Source organism: Megascapheus bottae, chromosome 3, assembly GCF_031878675.1.
Source record: "Megascapheus bottae isolate mThoBot1 chromosome 3, mThoBot2.hap1, whole genome shotgun sequence".
Taxonomy (NCBI): domain Eukaryota; kingdom Metazoa; phylum Chordata; class Mammalia; order Rodentia; family Geomyidae; genus Megascapheus; species Megascapheus bottae.
Genome location: NC_143511.1, coordinates 8651138 through 8671025, shown reverse-complemented (window position 1 = coordinate 8671025; position 19888 = coordinate 8651138). Strand labels below are relative to the sequence as shown.

Here is a 19888-nt window from a genome sequence, read left to right as displayed (position 1 = left end):
AATCAGTTTATAAGTACAATGCAGTTTTTTTATTCTCAACTATTTATTTTGTGATAATTTGTTATTACAGCTATAGGAAACTAGTATCTGGATAATAATGGAAATCTAAGATAGTGTCATATTGCCTTCCATGAGAGAAGAGAGAGTGGTTAACCTACAAGTGTACCTTTAAAAAATGTGTTGTATTTATACATTTTCATGTTGAACTGAAATTCCTTTGTGCAACTATTTAAAGGATATAATAAACAAATTTAAAGAAGAATAATATCGACATGGCCTGAGGCTAGCTCTGGGCAAAAATATAGGATTCTGCTAGGAAAATAACTAAAGCAAATAAGTGCTGGGGGCATAGCTAAGTGTTAGAGTGCTTGCCTAACAAGCATGAGTCCCTGAGTTCAAAAGACACAAAACCCTGAATAAGATAAAAATGTTTTTTCTATTAATGGAAAAAAATAAAACAAAACTGAGTCTATAACCACAATTCAATATGAAAAGAAACTCAGTAATGTACCCCAGAAAGAGAATTTTGTCACATGTAAGGCTTGAAATCTAGTCAATAAAGTCTAACCAATATGCTAATGGATACTTAGTACAAAGGCACATGTGCAGTTTATAAAACAATGTGGCTGGAGCGAACTAGAAGAGCACAAAGAAAGACAGAATGAGACTAATGTGCCATTGACACACTGACACATTAGTTGGCCCACATTAGCTGGTCATGGGAAGCTCACATTGTTGAAGAGAAATACGGAATGATTTTGCTTGTGCATTCCAGTGAGCATTGTGTCTGATGTGTTCTGTTACCTCACTGTCTTCTGAGAGTGCTGTGTTACCCAGTGGCTTGTTTCTTTTCTCATCAACTGTAGTCCTTGGTGGGGTGGGGGGAAGATTTTTCTCCTGCTACAAAGGGAAAATGTTTTCTGTTTTAATTGAATGCTTAAATTACCCTGTGTCTCCATAGGATGATTCGGAAGTTGGGGCCTCTCACTGTGGTCCAGAGATATCAGCTAGGAACTAGTGGGCAGGAGTGAGAAAAACTTCAGTGCTACCCTAGGGGCCTAGCAGATACATTGGGACAGGACCAGGGCCTGCCATATTGCTGCCAGAATGGACCGATCAGATAGACTCAGAATTGGGAAGAGGGAAAGAAGTGGGGGCTATTTATTACCATGGGTTCCCAGATTGGACATGTTTCTGGAGAGAGAGGAATAGTCCAGGGGGAGTGTAGGAACAGCTAGCAAGCAGAGATCGAGTGGATTCAAGCCAGGCCAGGTGGCACAGGATGGTCCACACGTTCCAACAGACTCTCATGGTGGAAGGCATATGGTAGTTAATGGCTTGGCAGGACGCTGTGCCAAGTCTTTTAGAAGTCCTGGGAAGGCAGAAGGAAAGGGCAGATCAGGGAAGCTGAGAAGACTCCCACCCCTTGGTTCACAGAGTCATTCCCCCAGGGCTTGTGAATTGCCAGGAGAGACAATGGTTGTTCTAGGCTGTCTTGTAAGTCAACTCCCAGGTTTCCAGGGTCTACCGGGGTCTATAGATTTGCTTTTGAAAATGAGGAAACATGAGAAATTTTATAAAAGGACTTCTAGGAAAATGACTGTCCTGTAATAGCCTCCTCAAGATGTGGGAAAAAAGAAATAATATGAGACACACCTATTTCCCCTCTGAGGGGTGCTAGCTCTGATTCACTTCTTTATGGGAAATTGAAGTGGTGTTTCATGATATCATGCAATTTTTAGATAAGAAGCTTCTCAATTTCTTTCTTTGTTTCTTTTCCTCCTCCTTCTCTCCTCCTCCTCCACTCCTCCTCCTTCTGTTCCTCCTCCTTCTCCTCTTTTTCTTCTTCCTCATCCTCCTTCTATGCCAGTACTATGTCTTAAACTCAGCACCTCATGCTCTTGATTAGCATTTTTCTTTTCTTCTTATGGCTGGTGCTTTATCACTTGGGCCACACCACCGTTCTGCTTTGCTCTGGTTAATTGGACAAGAATCTCATACGCTTTTCTGCCTGGGCTTGATTTGAATCTGGATTCTCAGATCTCAGTGTCCTAAGTCAGGATTACAGGTATAAGTGACCAGTACCTAGCTCCTCACTTTCATATGGTTTCTGGAATAGTAGATAGCTGGTGTACCTGGGTAGGTTGATGATATGAGGGTGTGATTTCTCTCATCCTCTGTCTGTGCTCAGGGTAGGGCCTTGGTCCCAAGAGTGGTTGGGGCAGAGCTGACCATGTATATCCAGATTCAGCTTTATCCTTTACTGTGCTCCTTGAAACCCGCTGTGTTCTGGGTCTGTTCTGCATAACTAGTCTTCTTACCTTGGATTGTCTATTGCTGCAATCTAGCAAGTTCATCTTCCTTCAAACAGACTTGTCTGGAACATTGTCTTGAGAGATTCTAGCACAAAAACAGCATGAAAAATTTGGATAATTTAACTTGATGTGATCTCTGCAGGCCAGCCTTCTTGGAGATTACAGATTATGCCACAACTCTTTGTATGCCACCACTCTCTTCCTGATTCAGCATGGGACTTTAACCTATTGTAACCCTTCCCCGACATGTTTCCTTAGACCCATCCTATATACATTGTTTACTGTCTTGCCCTTGAAAACGTTATGCTGTGGTTTAAATGATCACTAATTTCTAACTACTTTCGGAATGCGTCATCAGTCATCATTAATTTCTAACCTCATTAGCTCTATTTACACCACTATAGAATTTCAGCTTGGGTGATCTGTAAGGAGAAAAATTTAAAGCTCATTTTAAAATACAATTATGCATAGGTAAAGTCTTCACTTGTAACCAGCTGCCAGTGGAGACCATGAGCTGAGACTTCAATTAACCTAACTATTCCTGTCCCATTCATGGAGTGCTTGATGTGTATTCATTGTCATCTTATAGCATTCTGGGTGTGTGAACCCCATATACCTCTGTTGGGGTCCTGGGTTCAAAACCTATTTTTGATCCTACTTATGATCAACCCCCTCTGATCACAAATGTCCCCACCCCAGGACCACCCCAGGCCGGTGGAGCCTGTGGCACTGCACATCTGGTGAGGGCTCCACCCTGAACAGAGTTTTTCTGCCCTGTACTGCAGCCAGTGTAGCACCACAAGCTTCCCGGCTGTACTCTGCCCACACATATGCAAACACTGTGCCTAGTAAGTTCAGCTTCAAGTTCAGTATGTGAGACATTTCTCATGGCCTCTGAAGGCCCCTCCTTTTGCAATGTCTCCACCTGAAGGCAAAATGGAATGATACTAAAATATACTTCACTGCATTTCTAGGGTTGTTGTAAGCATCAAATAAACAAAGGCATATGAATAGCATCATTGGTGTTTCAGTCTCTGAGACACTCGGTATATATTTCATCTAGTAATGGAAAAGGAGAGGTTCTTGGGACAGGACTGTGGGTGACTCCTGTTGTATCACTAGTGTTAAATATAGAACAAACACCATACAGGATGATGGGTAGATTTTTGTGGAACAAATGGATATGGTTGTGAATTTTTTATTGGAAGAAACCCCAACAATCTAAGTAGGAAAGAATTCTAGGGAAGACATTGTGTTTTGGCTAATCAAGTCAGAGAAACTTGGCTTTCCCTGATCACATCAGGCTGGTGACTCCCAATAGAAAATACAGCAGTACATCTGGCTAAGTAATGCCTACTTGTATCTACTGTGAGCTGTGACAACACCGGTTGCTAAAATCTTGACCTGTGGAAACCAGCCTCTGACATCTTTTAGCCTCTGACATGTTTTTATTTTTTTCCACCCCCTCTGGTGTAGAGGAAAAGCTAAAACAATTCTGTGTATACCTAAGGGCTAACAAGTATTGTTGTAAATAAATAAGAATATGTGTGACCTGAGCCTCATCCCTTGATCTCTTTCAAATTATTCATGAATTGATAGTAAGCACAGATGTGATTATTTCTGTAGGAAATCAGTGACCCCGAGATCCTGGATCTGGTCCACAGTGCCCTTGGAAGAATGACGGTGGTCCGGCAAATCGTCCCATCTGCAAAGGACAACCAGAAATGCATGAGGAACAACCACCGTATCTCTTCTCTGCTCTGTGACCCTCAGGAAGGCTACCTCCAGATGCTCCAGGTCAGTGTGGGATATACAATTCCGTGGGGGGTGGGGGTACATCTCACTTACACCCTTGGCTTGTGGCCCAAAATGTTCTGGGGTTTCCTGGGTATGAGCTGAATGCTATTGCCAACCACTTTTAATTACTAAGACCTCTGTCATTTGCTAAAATTGAAACCAGTCAGCTGGACAGTGTCAGCAGGCCACTATGTTTGTTGTTAGCAAGCAGGAAATGCTAGCACACAGGGGGCCTCTAGTATTTTTTTACATATATAATTTATTGTAATTAATAGAAGGGTTACATTATATTTGCCAGATAGAAGGTACATTACTTCACAAACATTAATACCCTTTCTCATATTTTGGTCCCCATTTCCCTCCCCCCACCCCAGCACCTCATCTTCTTTTTCCCCCTTCCCTATCCTATTTCAAATAAACAAATAAACATATATACAATATATCAGATAACAAGGTGAAATACTGTAACAATATGAGATAACCAAGGAACAGCAAAAGAGATGAGAAATAACATAGTACATTAAGGACAACAATCATACATTATATGGCTTTTATTTCTATATCCTGGAGGTTCTTTCATTTAGCGTCATCCTATATGTATAGCCACACTTTTAACAAAAGGATTTATATTTTGTAATACCCACAGAATAAACTAAAAAGAGAAAAGAAAAAGACAAAAACTTCAAAGGTAAATGAACCTAAGACCTAAAGAAAATAAAAAGGGTGTGTAAGTCTCAAAACAAGCAAATGAAAATCATGCTCATTGATAGTGAAAGAAGTAGAAAATAAATGGGCAAAATAGCATTTATAAAAACTGAGAATCCCCTGAGTTGGCAAAGCTAGATACTAACAGACACCTATTTACACTGTAGTTCTTGGGGAGTCCATTGACACACATGTGTAAGATAAATTTGGGCCTCTCGTATTTAAAAGTTATACCTCTTGGTCACTGGTGGCTATAATCCTATAATCCTAGCTACTCAAGAGGCTGAGATCTGAGGATTGTGGTTTGAAACCAGCCCAGCAGGAAAGTTTGTTAAGAGTCATACCTTCAATACTAGCTTTGAATACAAAAGCTCAGGAACAGCACCCAGGCCTTGATTTAAGCGCTAGGAGTGGCACCCAAAAAAGGAGAACGTTATACCTTCGTGGGGAAGAGATTGCTGTTTCTCAGGCCTTGTTATTGACTTTTTGAAGGGATGGGTTTATTGGGCAGGGCTAGAGGTGGAGAATGGCTTTGTGCTCTTTCTTGTAAGAAGTCACTCATATGGACACAGAACATATGCTAAGGAACTTGGAACTTCCCTAGCACATCTTCTGAATGCTGAGGCTCAAGTTATCCAGGTTCAGGTCAGAGTTGGCTGAGTCTCAGCCACTCACAGGACATCTTTGATGTCAATATTATTGTGGAGGGGTTGGGGAAGGAGGTCTCACATTTCAAGGGGTAAGTTATTAGGATCTCAAATGGGTTGATAACATACATAATTTGCCAAAACATTGAACCCACGATGCTATTTTATATCAGGAGAGGGGAGGAAACATGGCTCAGCAGATAGTACACAGGAGAAATAGGTTCTCAATGGCTGGAAAAGACAGCAGGAACTGAATTTAGGTGGAATAAATGCCCTCTCTTGGTGTCCACCGCTCCAAGGTATAACCAATCAGCCGAATGGGCTGGATGGAATGTCTGGGACTGAAGTGGTAAAGGGTTGGCAAGAGAGTAGCCTCTTCATGGACCATGAATTTGAACTTGAATTTGTACTCATAGCTCAGAAAGGCCTTTGGTAAAAATTTTACATTTTTGTTCTGCTTTGCTTTTGTTCTCCCTGGCCTATTTAAGAAATAACAATGACCAAGTATACTGTAACAGTGATCCTGCTCATGTGTCATTTCTGCTCTCCATGTGGATGAATGTGACACTAGACAAGGGGTCCACACTGTGTGCCTGCCCTTCTCGATGCATAATGAGAGGAGAAACCTTTGCCCTGAATGAAGTGAAAGCATGTGCACCTCCAACTCCCTGGAAGGCCTCTCCAGCTCTTCAACCCTTTGAATGGCTTCATCCCTCTCCAGTCTTAAACCATCTCTTCCCTGGCCGTACCTCTGTCCTTCTATCCACATCTCCAGTTCTTGCTACTCAAACCACACTCCATCTTCAGGGATCACTTCCTGTTGCACAAAAGTGGGTGACATAGTCTAGGGCGGGGAGTTGACAGTGTTTCATGTTGAAGTATGTAATGAATCTGTTTCCTACAGACAAAAATATAAAACGAAGTGGGTTTATAGCAGGCACATTGGATGCAAACAATCTGGCCACGGAAGACTAGAAGGCTGGCTGAGGGGCCAGGTCCAGGTGAGGGCTTTCTGATATGACATATATCCCCCAAAGACATAACGGAATTATCCAACTAGGAATTCTGGGGTCCCCTACCCTTCTCTGTTCCAGGAGCTAAACAAAGAGAAAAACTGAAAAGCAAAAGATCAGAGAGATCTTGGAGTTACAGCCATAGCAGCAGCAGGACAAGGGCCAGATTTGCTTGGGCTCAAATCCCATTAACTCTAGTTACGAACCACTTAATGATTGTTATTTATTTGTCATTCTGTGCCTCTGTGTTTTGCTCTGTCAAGTGGTGACTAGAATATTACCTATCCCCAAGTGTCATCATGAAAACTAAGTGAGAGAACATGTGGAAAACATTTAGAACTATTACCATTATCATTGTCATTGAGGCAGGAGGAATGTATGTTCAGAGTTTCCATGGAAAGGATGAACATGGCTGTTTATCCATCCATCATCCATCGATCCATCCATCCATCCATCCATCCATGTATGTATGCATGCATCTATCTATCTATCTATCTATCTATCTATCTATCTATCTATCTATCTATCTATCTATCTTCTACCTAGCTATTATGCATATTTATGTATACCTGCATATGTTTGTCTATCATTCATACCTAGTTTGCATATTGCTAACTATATAATATGTTCCATTTTCTTCCTAAGCATATTTTTAAAAGGATTATCATAATAGAAGAGTAGCTCCTATCTTCTCAGCTTCTGTCTCAAGCTTTATCATCTCTCTTTTATCCATGTCAGTTCCACAGATGCTCAGTCACAGGTTGGAAGAGGACAGGCCATGTTGTTGATTCCCATGTAACTCTTCATTGGAGACCCTGTTTCTTGAAGGCCCTCCATAGGGGATTCTTGGGTAAACGTGTTAAAAATGTAGGGCTTGATACAAGTCAAATGGTATCTAGAAGTATCCATGTAAAACACTTTCTTAAGGAAATCTCTGGTGCATTTTCTTTCTCAAATGGGGGATATGATGGGGGCAGAGAGGGGAATGAGATTTATTTACTCCTCCTGAAACTTGGGAAGCTTGTAGATTCTCATTTACAAGCCAATCACTTCAAGTTTCCTCAGGTATGATTACTTCTTTCTTCTCTAATGACAGTGTAGAAGGCAAACTAATTTCTACTAGCCTCTAGGTGTGAGATTTATCGAGAAGACTCTAAGATGTTTAGAACAGCCAACTGAAGGGGAAAAAAATTGATGCCACGGATTATTAACTTTGTCTTGACAAAATTAATGAAAATCTTCCCAGAAATGGAGCTTCTCAGTCCATCTTAGTGCCTTCCCCAGATCGCTCTTGGTATGACAGTAGTTCAGGAATCTTTGGGTGCGAATGGCTCAAACCACTAATCCTAGCTACCCTGGAGGTTTAAGACCTGAGGGTCCCGTACTGAAACCAGTCAGCTTGGGCAAGAAAGTCTGAGACTGTTATCTCCAATTAAACTCCCCCAAAATGCTAGAGGTAGAGCTGTGGCTCAAGTGGTAGTGCTCCAGACTTCAGTAAAAACAGCTAACAGACAGCACCCAGGTTCTGAGTTTGAGCCCTAGTACTGGTACAAAAAATAAAAATGAACAAGTAAATAAAAAGAATGGAGTATATTTTTTTTCCTGCAAGTTCATTCATCTTCTGGCTTCTCCACTGAATTGAACTGGCCTCAGAAACTCTATCTTCCTCTATTAAGCCTGTGGTCAGGGCTATCTGTGTTTGAACACCCACCAAGAACTATTATAGCAAATCAATTTGGTTGCTGTTTAGTAGAATGCAAGTCCTTCGGAAGAAAAATATCTAAATAAGTGGCTTCTCATGGCTTCCAAAGTATTGTATTTTCCAGCATGCCAGGGTTGTTGTTTATTTTTCCTTACAAAGCAGTGTCTGAATTCAGTGTTTCTCATTCTTGTTTTCTTGACAAGTTAGTTTAGGGCTTGTCTGACTCAGCCAGTAATAAAAGTGATAACTGGCCCCTCAGAACCCCAAGACTTTTGCTGAGATTTCACAGTCAGCCTTGCTCCAAAGAGACTCTGTATAGCACCCTATCTTCAGAATTGCATTTCCCTGAGACTTCAGGTCTGTAATTATCACATTGCCACTCCATTTATATTCAAATGTGTTTCCAAAGGATGACCAGCAAATGAGGTAACCTATATCATCTGGCCACTATGACCAAGAATTAAGCTGAAGGGGCTAATAGAGTATTGTTACCGAATATTCCCCAGGAGTTGAAATTCCTCTTTTTTATGCATTTAAATGTTGTTGATGGTTTGGTGGAATCATCCTCACCCCATATAGTCATTTTATTAAAGCATTTCATTTCCCCTCCCTTCTTAACCAATCTTGATTATTTGTTTTTTTGCTGATACTGGGATTTGAACTCAGGGCATTTGTCCTGTCCCTGAGCTTGTTTATTTCAAGGCTATCACTCCACCACTTGAGGCACAGCTCTACTTGTGGCTTTTTAAAGTTGTTGTTGTTGTTGCTTTTATTTTTTGTGATAAACTAGACATAAGAATCTCAAGGACCTAGTGCAGTGGCTCTCGCCTGTAATGCTAGCTACTCAGGAGGCTGAGATCTGAAGAACAAGGTTCAAAGCCAGCCTGGGCACTAAAGCATGAGACTCTTATCTCCATTTAACCACTAGAAAATGGGAAGTGAAACTGTGACTCAAGGGGTAGGGCGGTAGCCTTGAGCTAAAGAGCTCAGGGACAACACCCAGGCCCAGAGTTCATGCCCCATGAACTCTCAAGGACTTTCTTCTGGGGATGGTTTCAAACTATGATAGTCAGGTTTCATTGTCTGTGTAACTTGGATGGCAGATGTGAGCCATTTGTGCCTGGCTCTGATCCCTAATCTTTAGAACTTTCTATATTCTACAAGGTTTCTATTGATTTGTCATAGAAAGCCACCCTCAGCATCCCTACCTTCTCTCCAGAGACTTGGATTTCATGTCACTTTCAATATTTCATTAATTGTAAAGATCCTACAGGCGCATTTGACAGGCAGGTTAGGGTGGTGTGTGTCAGAGACCAGTGCCCAGGTAAACAGAGTTGTGCTGTTCTACTTCAGGTGGCCACATGTACAATGGGAGTCCTGGGTACAGACAGATTCCTTCAGATTCAGTGGTGAGCGAGCCTCCTGCCTCCCGTTTGCCCTCTGCCACCATCTGCTCTAGCCTCTGGCCAGGCTCAGAACAGGTTGGTTGGCAGCAGTTTGACATGAAGATCTAGCCCGGGGATGGTTTCCTTGAGCTGTGGCATCTGGATGTCAGATTGCCCCTCCCCCTGGGCCTACTGTCCATTGCTTATTTGACATTGCTGGCTAACCAGAGTCTGTCTGAAGATCCTGTCAAAGGTCAGTGGCTGCTGTTTGCCTCTGAGATATCTCCTGAACAGCCCACTTTGCTTGATTAATGATGGAGGGCAGAGACTCCTAGGCTCATTAGAAGCCTGGAGGAAGGGAAGAGCCTTTCTTGATGAAAATGTTTCCCGCATATCCAGCTTTTGGTTCAGGAAGATAATGGTCTGGTGTAAGATGCAACTGGTCTCTGTGGTTTTGACCTTGACTGACCATTCAGCATCTTATACCTTCAGGGATGATAATGCAGGTGCATAACTATCCTTGATCCCTTAGAGCAGACAGGGACACAGCTAAAGTGCCCTTATAAGTCTTCACTGGAGTCACAGATTTACTATGGGGAAGACAAGCCTCAGTGCCTGGGAGGCAGACAGTCTGGCGCATCCTCCTGTCTAGCCAGGACCTCTGTCTTCCTGGCTGATGGTGGATAGATTCTGGCATCTGCTGCCTTCATCAAATGGGCTTGGATGAGCTCTGTGGACGAGCTCAGCACATATCATGTAAGGGCTGATATTTCATGACCTCAGGTCCTAATCTGTATTGCAATAAGTGAAATGGGCATCTGGGCTTTCAAAGGGCTATCCTCCACCTGCTATGTCCTTGCCCAGACAGGGAGTAAGTCATTTCTTGAACTAATAAGGTAATAAATCCTCAGCTACACAAAGAAGCTGTTAGGGAGTATCTGAATATTGTATCCACTCAACTTCCGTATGTTGAAACCTGATCCCCAAGTTGATGGAGTCAGGAGATGGAGCCAACTTTTATGACCTAATGCATATGTGAAAAAAAAGAGGTCATCAAACTACAGATCTTAGAAATGGGTCAAACTAGACACTTATGGCTTACTCCTGTAATCTTAACTAATCTAGAAGCTGAGACCTGTTCAGAGCCAGTTCAAAGCCAGTCTGGGCAGAAAAGTCTTTGAGACTCTAACCTCCAATTGAAAACCCCAAAAGCTGAAAGTGGAGCCATGGCTTAAGTATTGAATTCTAGACTTAAGCGAAAAAGCTCAGAAATAGCACCCAGGCCCTGAGTTCAAGCCCCAGGTCTAGCACAAGAAAAAGGAGAAAAAAATGATGAAAGAAAGAAATGGACCTATTACTCTCTAAAAGGAACCAGAGCTCTTTGCTTCTACCACATGAGGACCCAACAAAAAGGCATCTTCTGAAAGTCACGAAATAGGCCTTCCACCAGACAATAACTCTGATAACCTTTGAGCTTGGAAGTCCATTCTCCTAAACAGAATTTTGTAGGTTATATATCAGCCCATCAATGGTATGCTATTACAGTATTCTAGAATCTAGAATCTCAGTGAATTTTTGTAATGCAGTGACATCAACAGCCTCTAAGTCCTTCTGGCTTGGAGTATTCAATATTAGTGAACACCATGCCTCCTTTCCCAGTGCTCCATCATCTCTGTATCCTGCTGGCCTTTCTGTCATCTCTATGCTCATTCCTCTTAGGACCTGACTATTAAGTACATTCTTACCTTCTTATCATGGTCCACTTAATGGTCTTACTAACAGGCTTTGTTTCTGTTGACAGGTTCCTTAATAAAATGCAGTTAACAGATGTAACAAGAGTTCTGAGGAAAACTCTTAAGAAAACTCAAATTCTGTTTTTTTCTGTCTTTCGGGTGTCAGTCGATGTGTATGGATTGGATTCTAATTCTCCAACAGCTGAGTAGCTCCACCTGGCTTCTCAAGAACTGCTAACTCCCAGCAAGAGTTCCTTGATAACTTCTCCTACCTCCCAGAGATGTGTCCTCCCTTTTCTGTTTCCTCCATGAGGACATAGTGACATGGGTAAATGAAGTTTGAAATTCAGCCTCTTCAGGATCCTGCCATCTCATGGAGGCATATGCTTTGTGATTCTGACTTGGAGTGAGGGGAGCCACACAGAATGTATCTATACCCAGCTCCTGTACCTTTCCCTTGTGTGGCCTCAATCCACCATCTTCCACATTCCAAGAAGAGGCAACCTCTATGCAAATATCTTTAGAGCTCTTTAATTTGGTATTTGCTTCTAAGAACAAATGTAGAACTCGTCATTCAACTTCATTAGTTCCACAAACATTTACTGAGCAATAATGTATCCATGCAAATTATTGTTAGGCATTTTATACATTCTTTCTATTAGTCTCTCCTCTCTGGCTTTCTTTCTTTCCCTCCCTCTCTATTATTTTTTTGTGCTGGTACTAGGGCTTGAACCTATGGCTTGAGCATAGTCACTTAGCTTTTTCACTCATGGATGCTGCTGTACCACTTGGGCCACAGCTTCTACTTACAGCTTTTCCATGGTTATCTGTCCATAAGAGTCTCCTGGATTTTCCTGCCTGGGTTGGCTTTGAACTTTGATCCTTAGATGTCAGCCTTCTTAATAGTTAGAATTCAGATTGTGAGCCCTGTAAAAATACTCTGTCTTTTAATTCTCACAAATTCCTAAAAGTTGGGAAATATGTTGTTGCTAGAGAGAATAGCACTGTGAATAGATCCCAGGGCTTGAGAGGCATAGGGTGAGAGACAAGGGTCGGGAGGAGAATTGGAGAGGATGGAAGTCACCAGAGCAATGCTTGTGGGATGCATTGTGGAATTATGACCACGGCTCAAAATGAAAAGGGAGAATGTGCAGATATGAGACAAAATTCCATTCTCCCCTGAGAATGGAATGAGGCTGCCTGCTGCAGCAGTGTCAATTTAAAGAGGACATTGGGGGGCTTCCCAGGGCTGCAGCCTCTGAGCCCAGGTGGGCAATGGGTCAGAATAACTTGGTACCAAACACAGTGCCTGCTATAGACGCTAGGCTAGACTATGCCAGACATATTCTACCTGCTATTTCCAGCTTCTCTGAACATCTGGGTGGTATCATTGGAAGAGCAGCTCCCATGGCTCTGCCAGCCCAAAGTACAAATGTGTGGCCTTCAGCTGGTCTATGCTAAGTCCCTGTCAAAAACATGGTTCATAGTATTATAGAACCCTCTTCCTCTGGTGAGCAATATGATCTGGGCTTTCCTATATTGTCCATTTTATTCAGAATTTACATGAGATACAAATGAAGGAAACTCCCTTCCAAATCCAAGTTGGAGACAGCAAATCTTTCTTGGGTTAAGTTGTACCTTTTAAGCACAAAAATCTATCCACTCTACCACCTGTACTTTCACCCAGACTCTTCTAACTATATGTCTATCTATCACCTATTCACCTAAGGACTAATCGTCCATCAATCCACCTACTAATCAACTATGCATCTAGCTGTCCATCCAAAACTCAATCCATCACCTTATCCATCCATCCCTCTACCACTTATCCATCCATCCATCTACCTATCCATCCATCACCGTCCCGTCCCATTTATCCACCCACTCATCCATCCAGCCACTAACCTATCCATTACCTATCTATCCATGTGTTCATCCACTCATCCATCACCTACTCAACCACCCACGCATCTACTCATCTATCCATCCACCTACATCCCATCCATCACCTACATATCCATCTACCTACTCATCTACTCATTAATCTACACATCTATCACCTATCTATCCATCCACCCACTCACCCATCCAAACACCCACTCATTCATCTATCCACCCATCTATCTTTCTATCCATGCATATGCCTATTCATTATGTACATATCTATCAAACATTAACTAGGAAGAGCTAAAAAAAAACCCTCAGATTTTGGTGAGGTAAACACATTTATGAACTGACAATGTGTAGAAGCCCATGGAAAAGGGTGATATTGGGGAGGTGGGAAGGCTTATCCATGCCTGGAAAAGAGCATTGCTCAAGACTGTTCCTTTGAACTAGAATTCATTCTTTCTTCCAAGCAGACACACTTGTGGGAGGACGAAGGGCTTCCTTTGGCCTTTCTGAGTCATGTTTGCTTTTTCTTCTATATTGCAAGCCTCTCTGCATTCATGTATTTGCTGAGCGCTTTAGTTCGTCCTGAATAGAAATGCTGGGAGGGGAGAGAAATTCAATCAAGTGCTAGTCTGGCTAAACATGAGGCAGTGCTGTGTGCTTGCGCTGATAATGTATAAGTGGTATTCAGGTAGGGGTGGAGGTCGAAGGGTCCTAGCTGACTAAAGAGCACTAAGCGATTTAGTTTTACTTTCACTGAGAGTCTCACAAATGTCTTGAGAAATTTTCAGACCATCAAGGACTCTCAGCTTTAAGTTAATTACTCTTTTAGCAAAAAGAAAAACCAACACTGAAAGCACCTAAATACATACCAAGCCTTACATATCCTTATAAAAATTTCTCCTTTATAGCTTTATATTTAAAGGGCAAAAGTATGTCTATGCAGTGGTGGTAGCTTCTGAGGAGTGCCATGGAAGGAAGTGGGTGGGGTTTAGTCTTGCTCACTGGGGACATGGTTCTGTGACAGGGGTCCATGTGGGATAGTCAAGTTCCCAGGTGGGAGCAATTCTAGACTTGGTTGTCATGTAAGCACCTGTGTTATGCAGGTCTTCAGAGGAACAGCCCAGACACTAATGCACTATAGATAGCCCTTTGGCCTGAGACCAAGCTTTTGGGTCAGGGTTGATCAGTTACCCAGACACACCCTATCTCTACCATGAGAGCTGTCTTTCCTCCACCCACTTCCCATTCATGTAAGTGGTATGCAGAGGCACCACACATGGGTCCCATGATAACCACGGCAAGGAAAGTGGACATTTCTAGACAGGACAGGAGTCTCCAGGGATGGTCAGGACAGAAGGGCACCTGCAGGGGAAACAGTCAGTTCTGTTTGGCTGCGTCATGGTGAAAATGGCCCTTGGAGCTGGCATGAGCTTTGTACCAGGCCTGATGCTTTGTCCTCCTTCTCTTTGGCTCCTGATGGACTTGAGCTTCAGTTTTGGAGGGTAATTCCTGCCACAAAGCTTCTCATCTGAGGCTTAACATTTGAGGCACCCAGAGTCAAGGCGGGTGAGAAATGAAGTTAAGGCAAAGAATATGCCTGAGGTGTGGGGACTGGTGGAGGAGGAAAGGCTGCAGATCACAGGGCCTATTGGCTGCAGGCCAAGAAGCCTATTTGATCTTCCCAGGAGTTCAGTGAGGCTGACATAGTCTCCTATTTCTGTCTAGTGATGTTTGTGTGAAATATTTTTAGTAGGCTACTTGCTGTTTAGGTGTACATTGACTGGTCCCTTTGACACACTTTGACTGACCATTGATTGTTACGAGTGAGATGTCCTAGACTGTCCAGCATGGACTTTGCACCTCTCCGTCTTTCTATGTCTGTGTGTGTGTGTGTGTGTGTGTGTGTGTGTGTGAGAGAGAGAGAGAGAGAGAGAGAGAGAGAGAGAGAGAGAGAGAGAGAGAGAGAGAGAGAGAGAGTATCCTGGGGTTTGATTTTAGGGCCTGAGCACTGTCCCTTAGCATTTTTTGCTCAAGGCTTGTGCTCTACCACTTGAGCCACAGATCTGTTTCCAGCCATTTTAATGGTTAGTTGGAGACCAAAGTCTCAAGGACTTTCCTTCCCCAGCTGGCTTTGAGCCATAATCCTCAGATCTCAGCCTCCTGAGTAGCTAGGATTACGGTTTGTGAGCAACCAGTGCTTGGCTAGAAAATAATGCTTTAATGGTACATAGCTGCCTTCATCTGCTGATATGTCGTCTGTGGCTGCTTTAAGTTATAACATAGGATTAAATTATCATGAAAAGACTGTTTCCTAGCACCAGTGGCTCACACTTGTAATTTTAGCAGTTTGAGAGGCTGAGATCTGAGGATTACATTCAAAGCTAGACCCAGCAAGAAAGTCCTTGAGACTCATACATCCAGTTCAGCATCTAAAAGGCCAGAAGTGAAGCAGTGGCTCAAGTGGTAGAGTGCCAGCCTTAAACAAGAAAGCTCAGCCACAGTGCCCAAGCCCAAATCTCTATCATCTCTCAAGAGTCCTGGGATAGCCTGAGGACCTATTAGGAGGGCCCCTTCTTACACCACTTACTTCCTTTGCCCATGCCATGCCCTCATTTTACCCTCTTAACCCTCCTCTCTCTCTGCTTTATGTTACTTGAGCAAGTTACTTGTCTGCTCGAAAGCCTCAGTCACCGTGTTGTGCCTGCTGGTTCTCTGTGTTGATGTGCCAGTCCGCTTGCCAATCTTGTTCCTGGAGGGTTAGGTCTGACTTTCTGGAACTCTACCACCTGACTGAGCTGTTGAGGAAACACAGGGAACCAGAGGCTGGTGGATAGCTATCAATCACCGTGTCTTAATTCCTATCGCTGTTTTCTGCTGGCTTCTCCCCCTCTCTCCTGAATTGGACCAATTGAAAAATGTCTAATTGCTCCTTTTTTTTGTAGATCTCCAACCTCTACCTGTATGACAGCGTTCTCATGCTGGCCAACGCCTTCCACAGGAAGTTAGAGGACCGGAAGTGGCATAGCATGGCCAGCCTCAATTGCATCCGGAAATCCACCAAGCCATGGAATGGAGGGCGGTCCATGCTAGACACCATCAAAAAGGTGTGTACAAAGGAGTATACTTCCAGGGTGGGCCAAGACTGGAGACAGGTCCCTCCTCACAATCTCACTCTGTCCATGCAGCAACTGATCTGAAACTGAGCGCTTTATATGCCTCCTTAGTCCTCTCTTCAGGTTTCTATTTTGTCACTCTTCTTGTCCCCACATTTGAAAGCTGGCTGAGCTGCATCTACGCATGTGTGTTATTACTGCCTCTACTTTAATTCAAGGAGACCTGGTTTTAGAAAGGTTGGAGACCACCACCAATTCTATGTCTCTTCCTATGCCTATCTTCTGTCTGTCTGTTATGCAACCAAAAAGACTGCCACTGTTTACACCAGAGGTAGTTTTGGTGGATGCTGTCGTGTGCCAATCATCTGGGATCTCAGCATGTTTATGTGTGTGTACGTGCGTGCTCCTGTGCACATACATTGCCCACGGGCCATGTTCCACTTGAAGCCATGGTAGAAGACTGGGTTTGAAATTGAGTAATTCACACAAGACTTGTTAGAGTGAATTGGTTTTTAGAGGCTTTCAAAAGAGCATTTAGAGAACTCTATAGTGTTAAAGAGTTTTAGTTACGATAAATTGCACATGGCTTAGATAGTAGTAAACATGTTCCTGTGGTGGCTTGAATTTACTGCAGCCTAGGATAAAGCTGGGCTTCCCCTGGGCTCAGTCTCTGTGTTCTCAGTACTCATTGGTGGTAAGGTTGAGTGATACCCTACCCCAGACTTACAAGACTGATGGGGATGAGACCACCATAGCCCTCACTGCCCTGCTTTTCCTATGGAACTCACAAAGCTGCTAAAGAGAGAGCAGGGCTAGTATTGCCTCTGACAACATGCCTTATTTATTTGTATATTTCTCCTTCAGTGCTGTTGACTCTGTGGCATAGATTTATTTCAGGCTGAAGCTGGGGTGTGGGGAGGGATGGGTACAAATTTTTCCAAGCTGGCATAGGTAACAAAGCTATATTTTCCCAAGTAATGCTCTCATTTACTGCCCTGCAACTTAAGGCTGTGTGTCAAATATGGTTCCCAGTGACCTTTGAGATCCTTCTGGCATCAGAAAAAAAGCACCTGCATTGGGTCACAAGGGGAAGTTTATATCTTGGGAGGAACAAATGCTATTACTGCTTTATTTCACAGCAAGCACCGTGTCTGGCATGTAGCAGGAACTGTCAGTGCACTGTATGAATGACAGGTGCAAGTCTTGGGGATTTCTCCTGTAAATACTTTGGGAAGTGGTGGTCCTGCTTCATATTTTGACTCTACCCGTAGTTTCCTTGTTCACTAGTGGCCTTCCCTTGTCCCCTGCAGGGTCATATCACTGGCCTCACAGGCGTGATGGAATTTCAGGAGGACAGCTCGAATCCCTATGTCCAGTTTGAAATCCTTGGCACCACCTACAGCGAGACCTTTGGCAAAGACATGTGCAAGGTAAGTCCCAGGGACTGCATATCCCAGCCTTTCTGCCATGGTGCCATTAGAGAAAGCCACAGCCCTGGGGGTCTCTATATTCCCAGCAACTGTTCACTGACAAAGAAAATCTCTCTTCCCATCTCTCTTTCTGCTTCAGTGCTGTTGATGCTGGTGTTTATGGGCGCAAATTTTCCTACACAGGAAGTACCTCTAGTGAGTCTCTGAGATGTCAAGGGAAGACCTGAGTCCTGCTCCCTTCACTAGGGGAATTGCTTTGCTGGTTTCAAAGGTCAATGCATTTTCCCTCGAGCTGTGAAGTCAGTCCAACTGTGGGGACAAGTGTAAATTATGGCTGAAGCTGAAACCGAGGTCGTAGCCAAGGATGGGGTGGTGGTGGGGCGTGATATCAGAGAATCGAGACAGGATGCCTGGATTCCCTATATCATGGGGGAAAGTGGAGAATTATAGCCCTTATGTAATAGATAATTGTTAGGAGTTGGCTGAACAGATTCGAGGAGACTCAACAGTTGGTTGTGATCTGATAACTTAAACATGTGGCCTGTTGACATTTCGGAGTAGTCTGGAGATTTGTTTGTAGTTCCATTCAGGATATAGATGGTTCTCTTGTGTCACCATGTAGGTCCAGAGTCTGATGCATAGTGTCAAGGAAATCTGGCTGCCCTGGGTCAGTAGAAGTACCCCAAACTGTGAGCCTTGCTTGGGGGACGGTGGATGATAGTCAGAGCATTGGATTAAGACTTAAAGAAAAGTGACTTCTGTCTTGCAAAGTGATGTCAAGGCAGGAGAGTGCCTTCAGTTACTGTGGTACGAAAGAGACTTCCCAGCTTGTCATCTGTCTGCTGAGACCACCATTCCTGACCAGCCACAGTGACAAATCAGGAAGCCCACTGTTTCCCTCCCTTCTTTTCACTCATCTTGAATCTCAAGGTCTCCATAGTCTGGGCAGGGTTGGCTGTGGAGTCCCTGTCTCATCTCATGTAGTGGATACTGGAACCCCCAGGCTGGCAACCTGCTGGCCACTCCTGATGTCTGAGAGGGAGAAACACTGCATCCTCCACTTCCTGGGTCAGGTGTCTGGGCCTTCCATGTTGCCAAGGCAACATTTCTCAAAACGACCCAGCAGCCAATAGGAAGCGGGCATCTCTCAGTATAAGGAGCTTCTGAGCAGGAGGCCTGAATGTAATTGAGGTGGAAGGGAAGCTGATTTTCAAGTGGGCTTTATTTTAAACTGTATCTTTTTGTCATTTTAAAATCTGCCCTTAATAACTGCATAGCCCAGTTGTTATCTAGTCTGCCTAGCAGCTTATGGCTGGTAAGAAGTTATCTAGAAAGCATGGAAATGGGATTTACCTTGGTAAATGTTTGTTATTCAGACTCAGGGGCATTTCAGAATGAAGCAAGGGGAGAGAATTAGGAAAGGGGGTCACTAGCTTAGGTCAGCCTTTTAAGGCAGATCCAAGCTATGGCTTTTGGGTAGAGGGTGCTGGATAGCTAGAGTGACTTAAAAGATAAAACCTTGGCAAGAGAGGAAAGACAGCAGAGTGGTTGGCATATGTAAAGAAGGGTTGGGGTGTGAAGGTAGTGAGTGCAAAGATAGTCTTTGGAGGAGCTGTGCTACAGCCACTTGCCTCAGCCAGAGTCACTAGAAGAAATAACTGGAAAACTTACCTGGGATTGCTGTGCTGACTGCTCAAAGGTTCCCTGCAAAGGTGATGCTTGGGGCGTGTGTGTGTGTGTGTGTGTGTGTGTGTGTGTGTGTATGTGTGTGTGTGTGTGTGTGTAAAACAACTATAGCAAAGTCCCTGTAGTTTCTTAAAGATTGAAAGCAAGATAATTGTTCCTAGAACAAATGGATACTTTTCTTTAACTAAATACCCTAGGGGGAAGTCTCAGGCAGTGCGTCACCCAGGATTTAATGGTATCAGGAGAGTTTGGATTATTCAGTTCCTGCATAGAAGGGAGGGAGTGTGAGTCCTCTTTCATAGCAGGGTGCTAGAAAAATACTAATTAAATTATCTCATCCAGGAAGTGCATTTTTGTTGAGGGATGGCTGGATGGCAAAAATCAAAAGTCTGTGTCCTAGGCTTGCTGTGTAACTGAGGTCAAAATTTTAATAATGCTCTCTTGTGTTGGATTTGGAGATACCTTGCAT

General features: G+C 43.4%; 1 protein-coding gene across 2 annotated transcripts in view; it reads left to right on the top strand.

The window, feature by feature from the left end:
* Positions 1-4028: 4028 nt before the first annotated feature.
* LOC150064913 (glutamate receptor ionotropic, delta-1-like) overlaps positions 4029-19888 on the top strand; it is a 106831-nt gene continuing 90971 nt past the window's right edge. For both annotated transcript variants that reach the window (XM_090329539.1, XM_090329538.1), the window contains exons 1-3: positions 4029-4112; positions 16133-16294; positions 17614-17733. In XM_090329539.1, the coding sequence (XP_090185665.1) occupies positions 4044-4112; positions 16133-16294; positions 17614-17733 (351 nt within the window). In that variant the 5' untranslated portion in view covers positions 4029-4043. The remainder of the gene's footprint in view (positions 4113-16132; positions 16295-17613; positions 17734-19888) is intronic.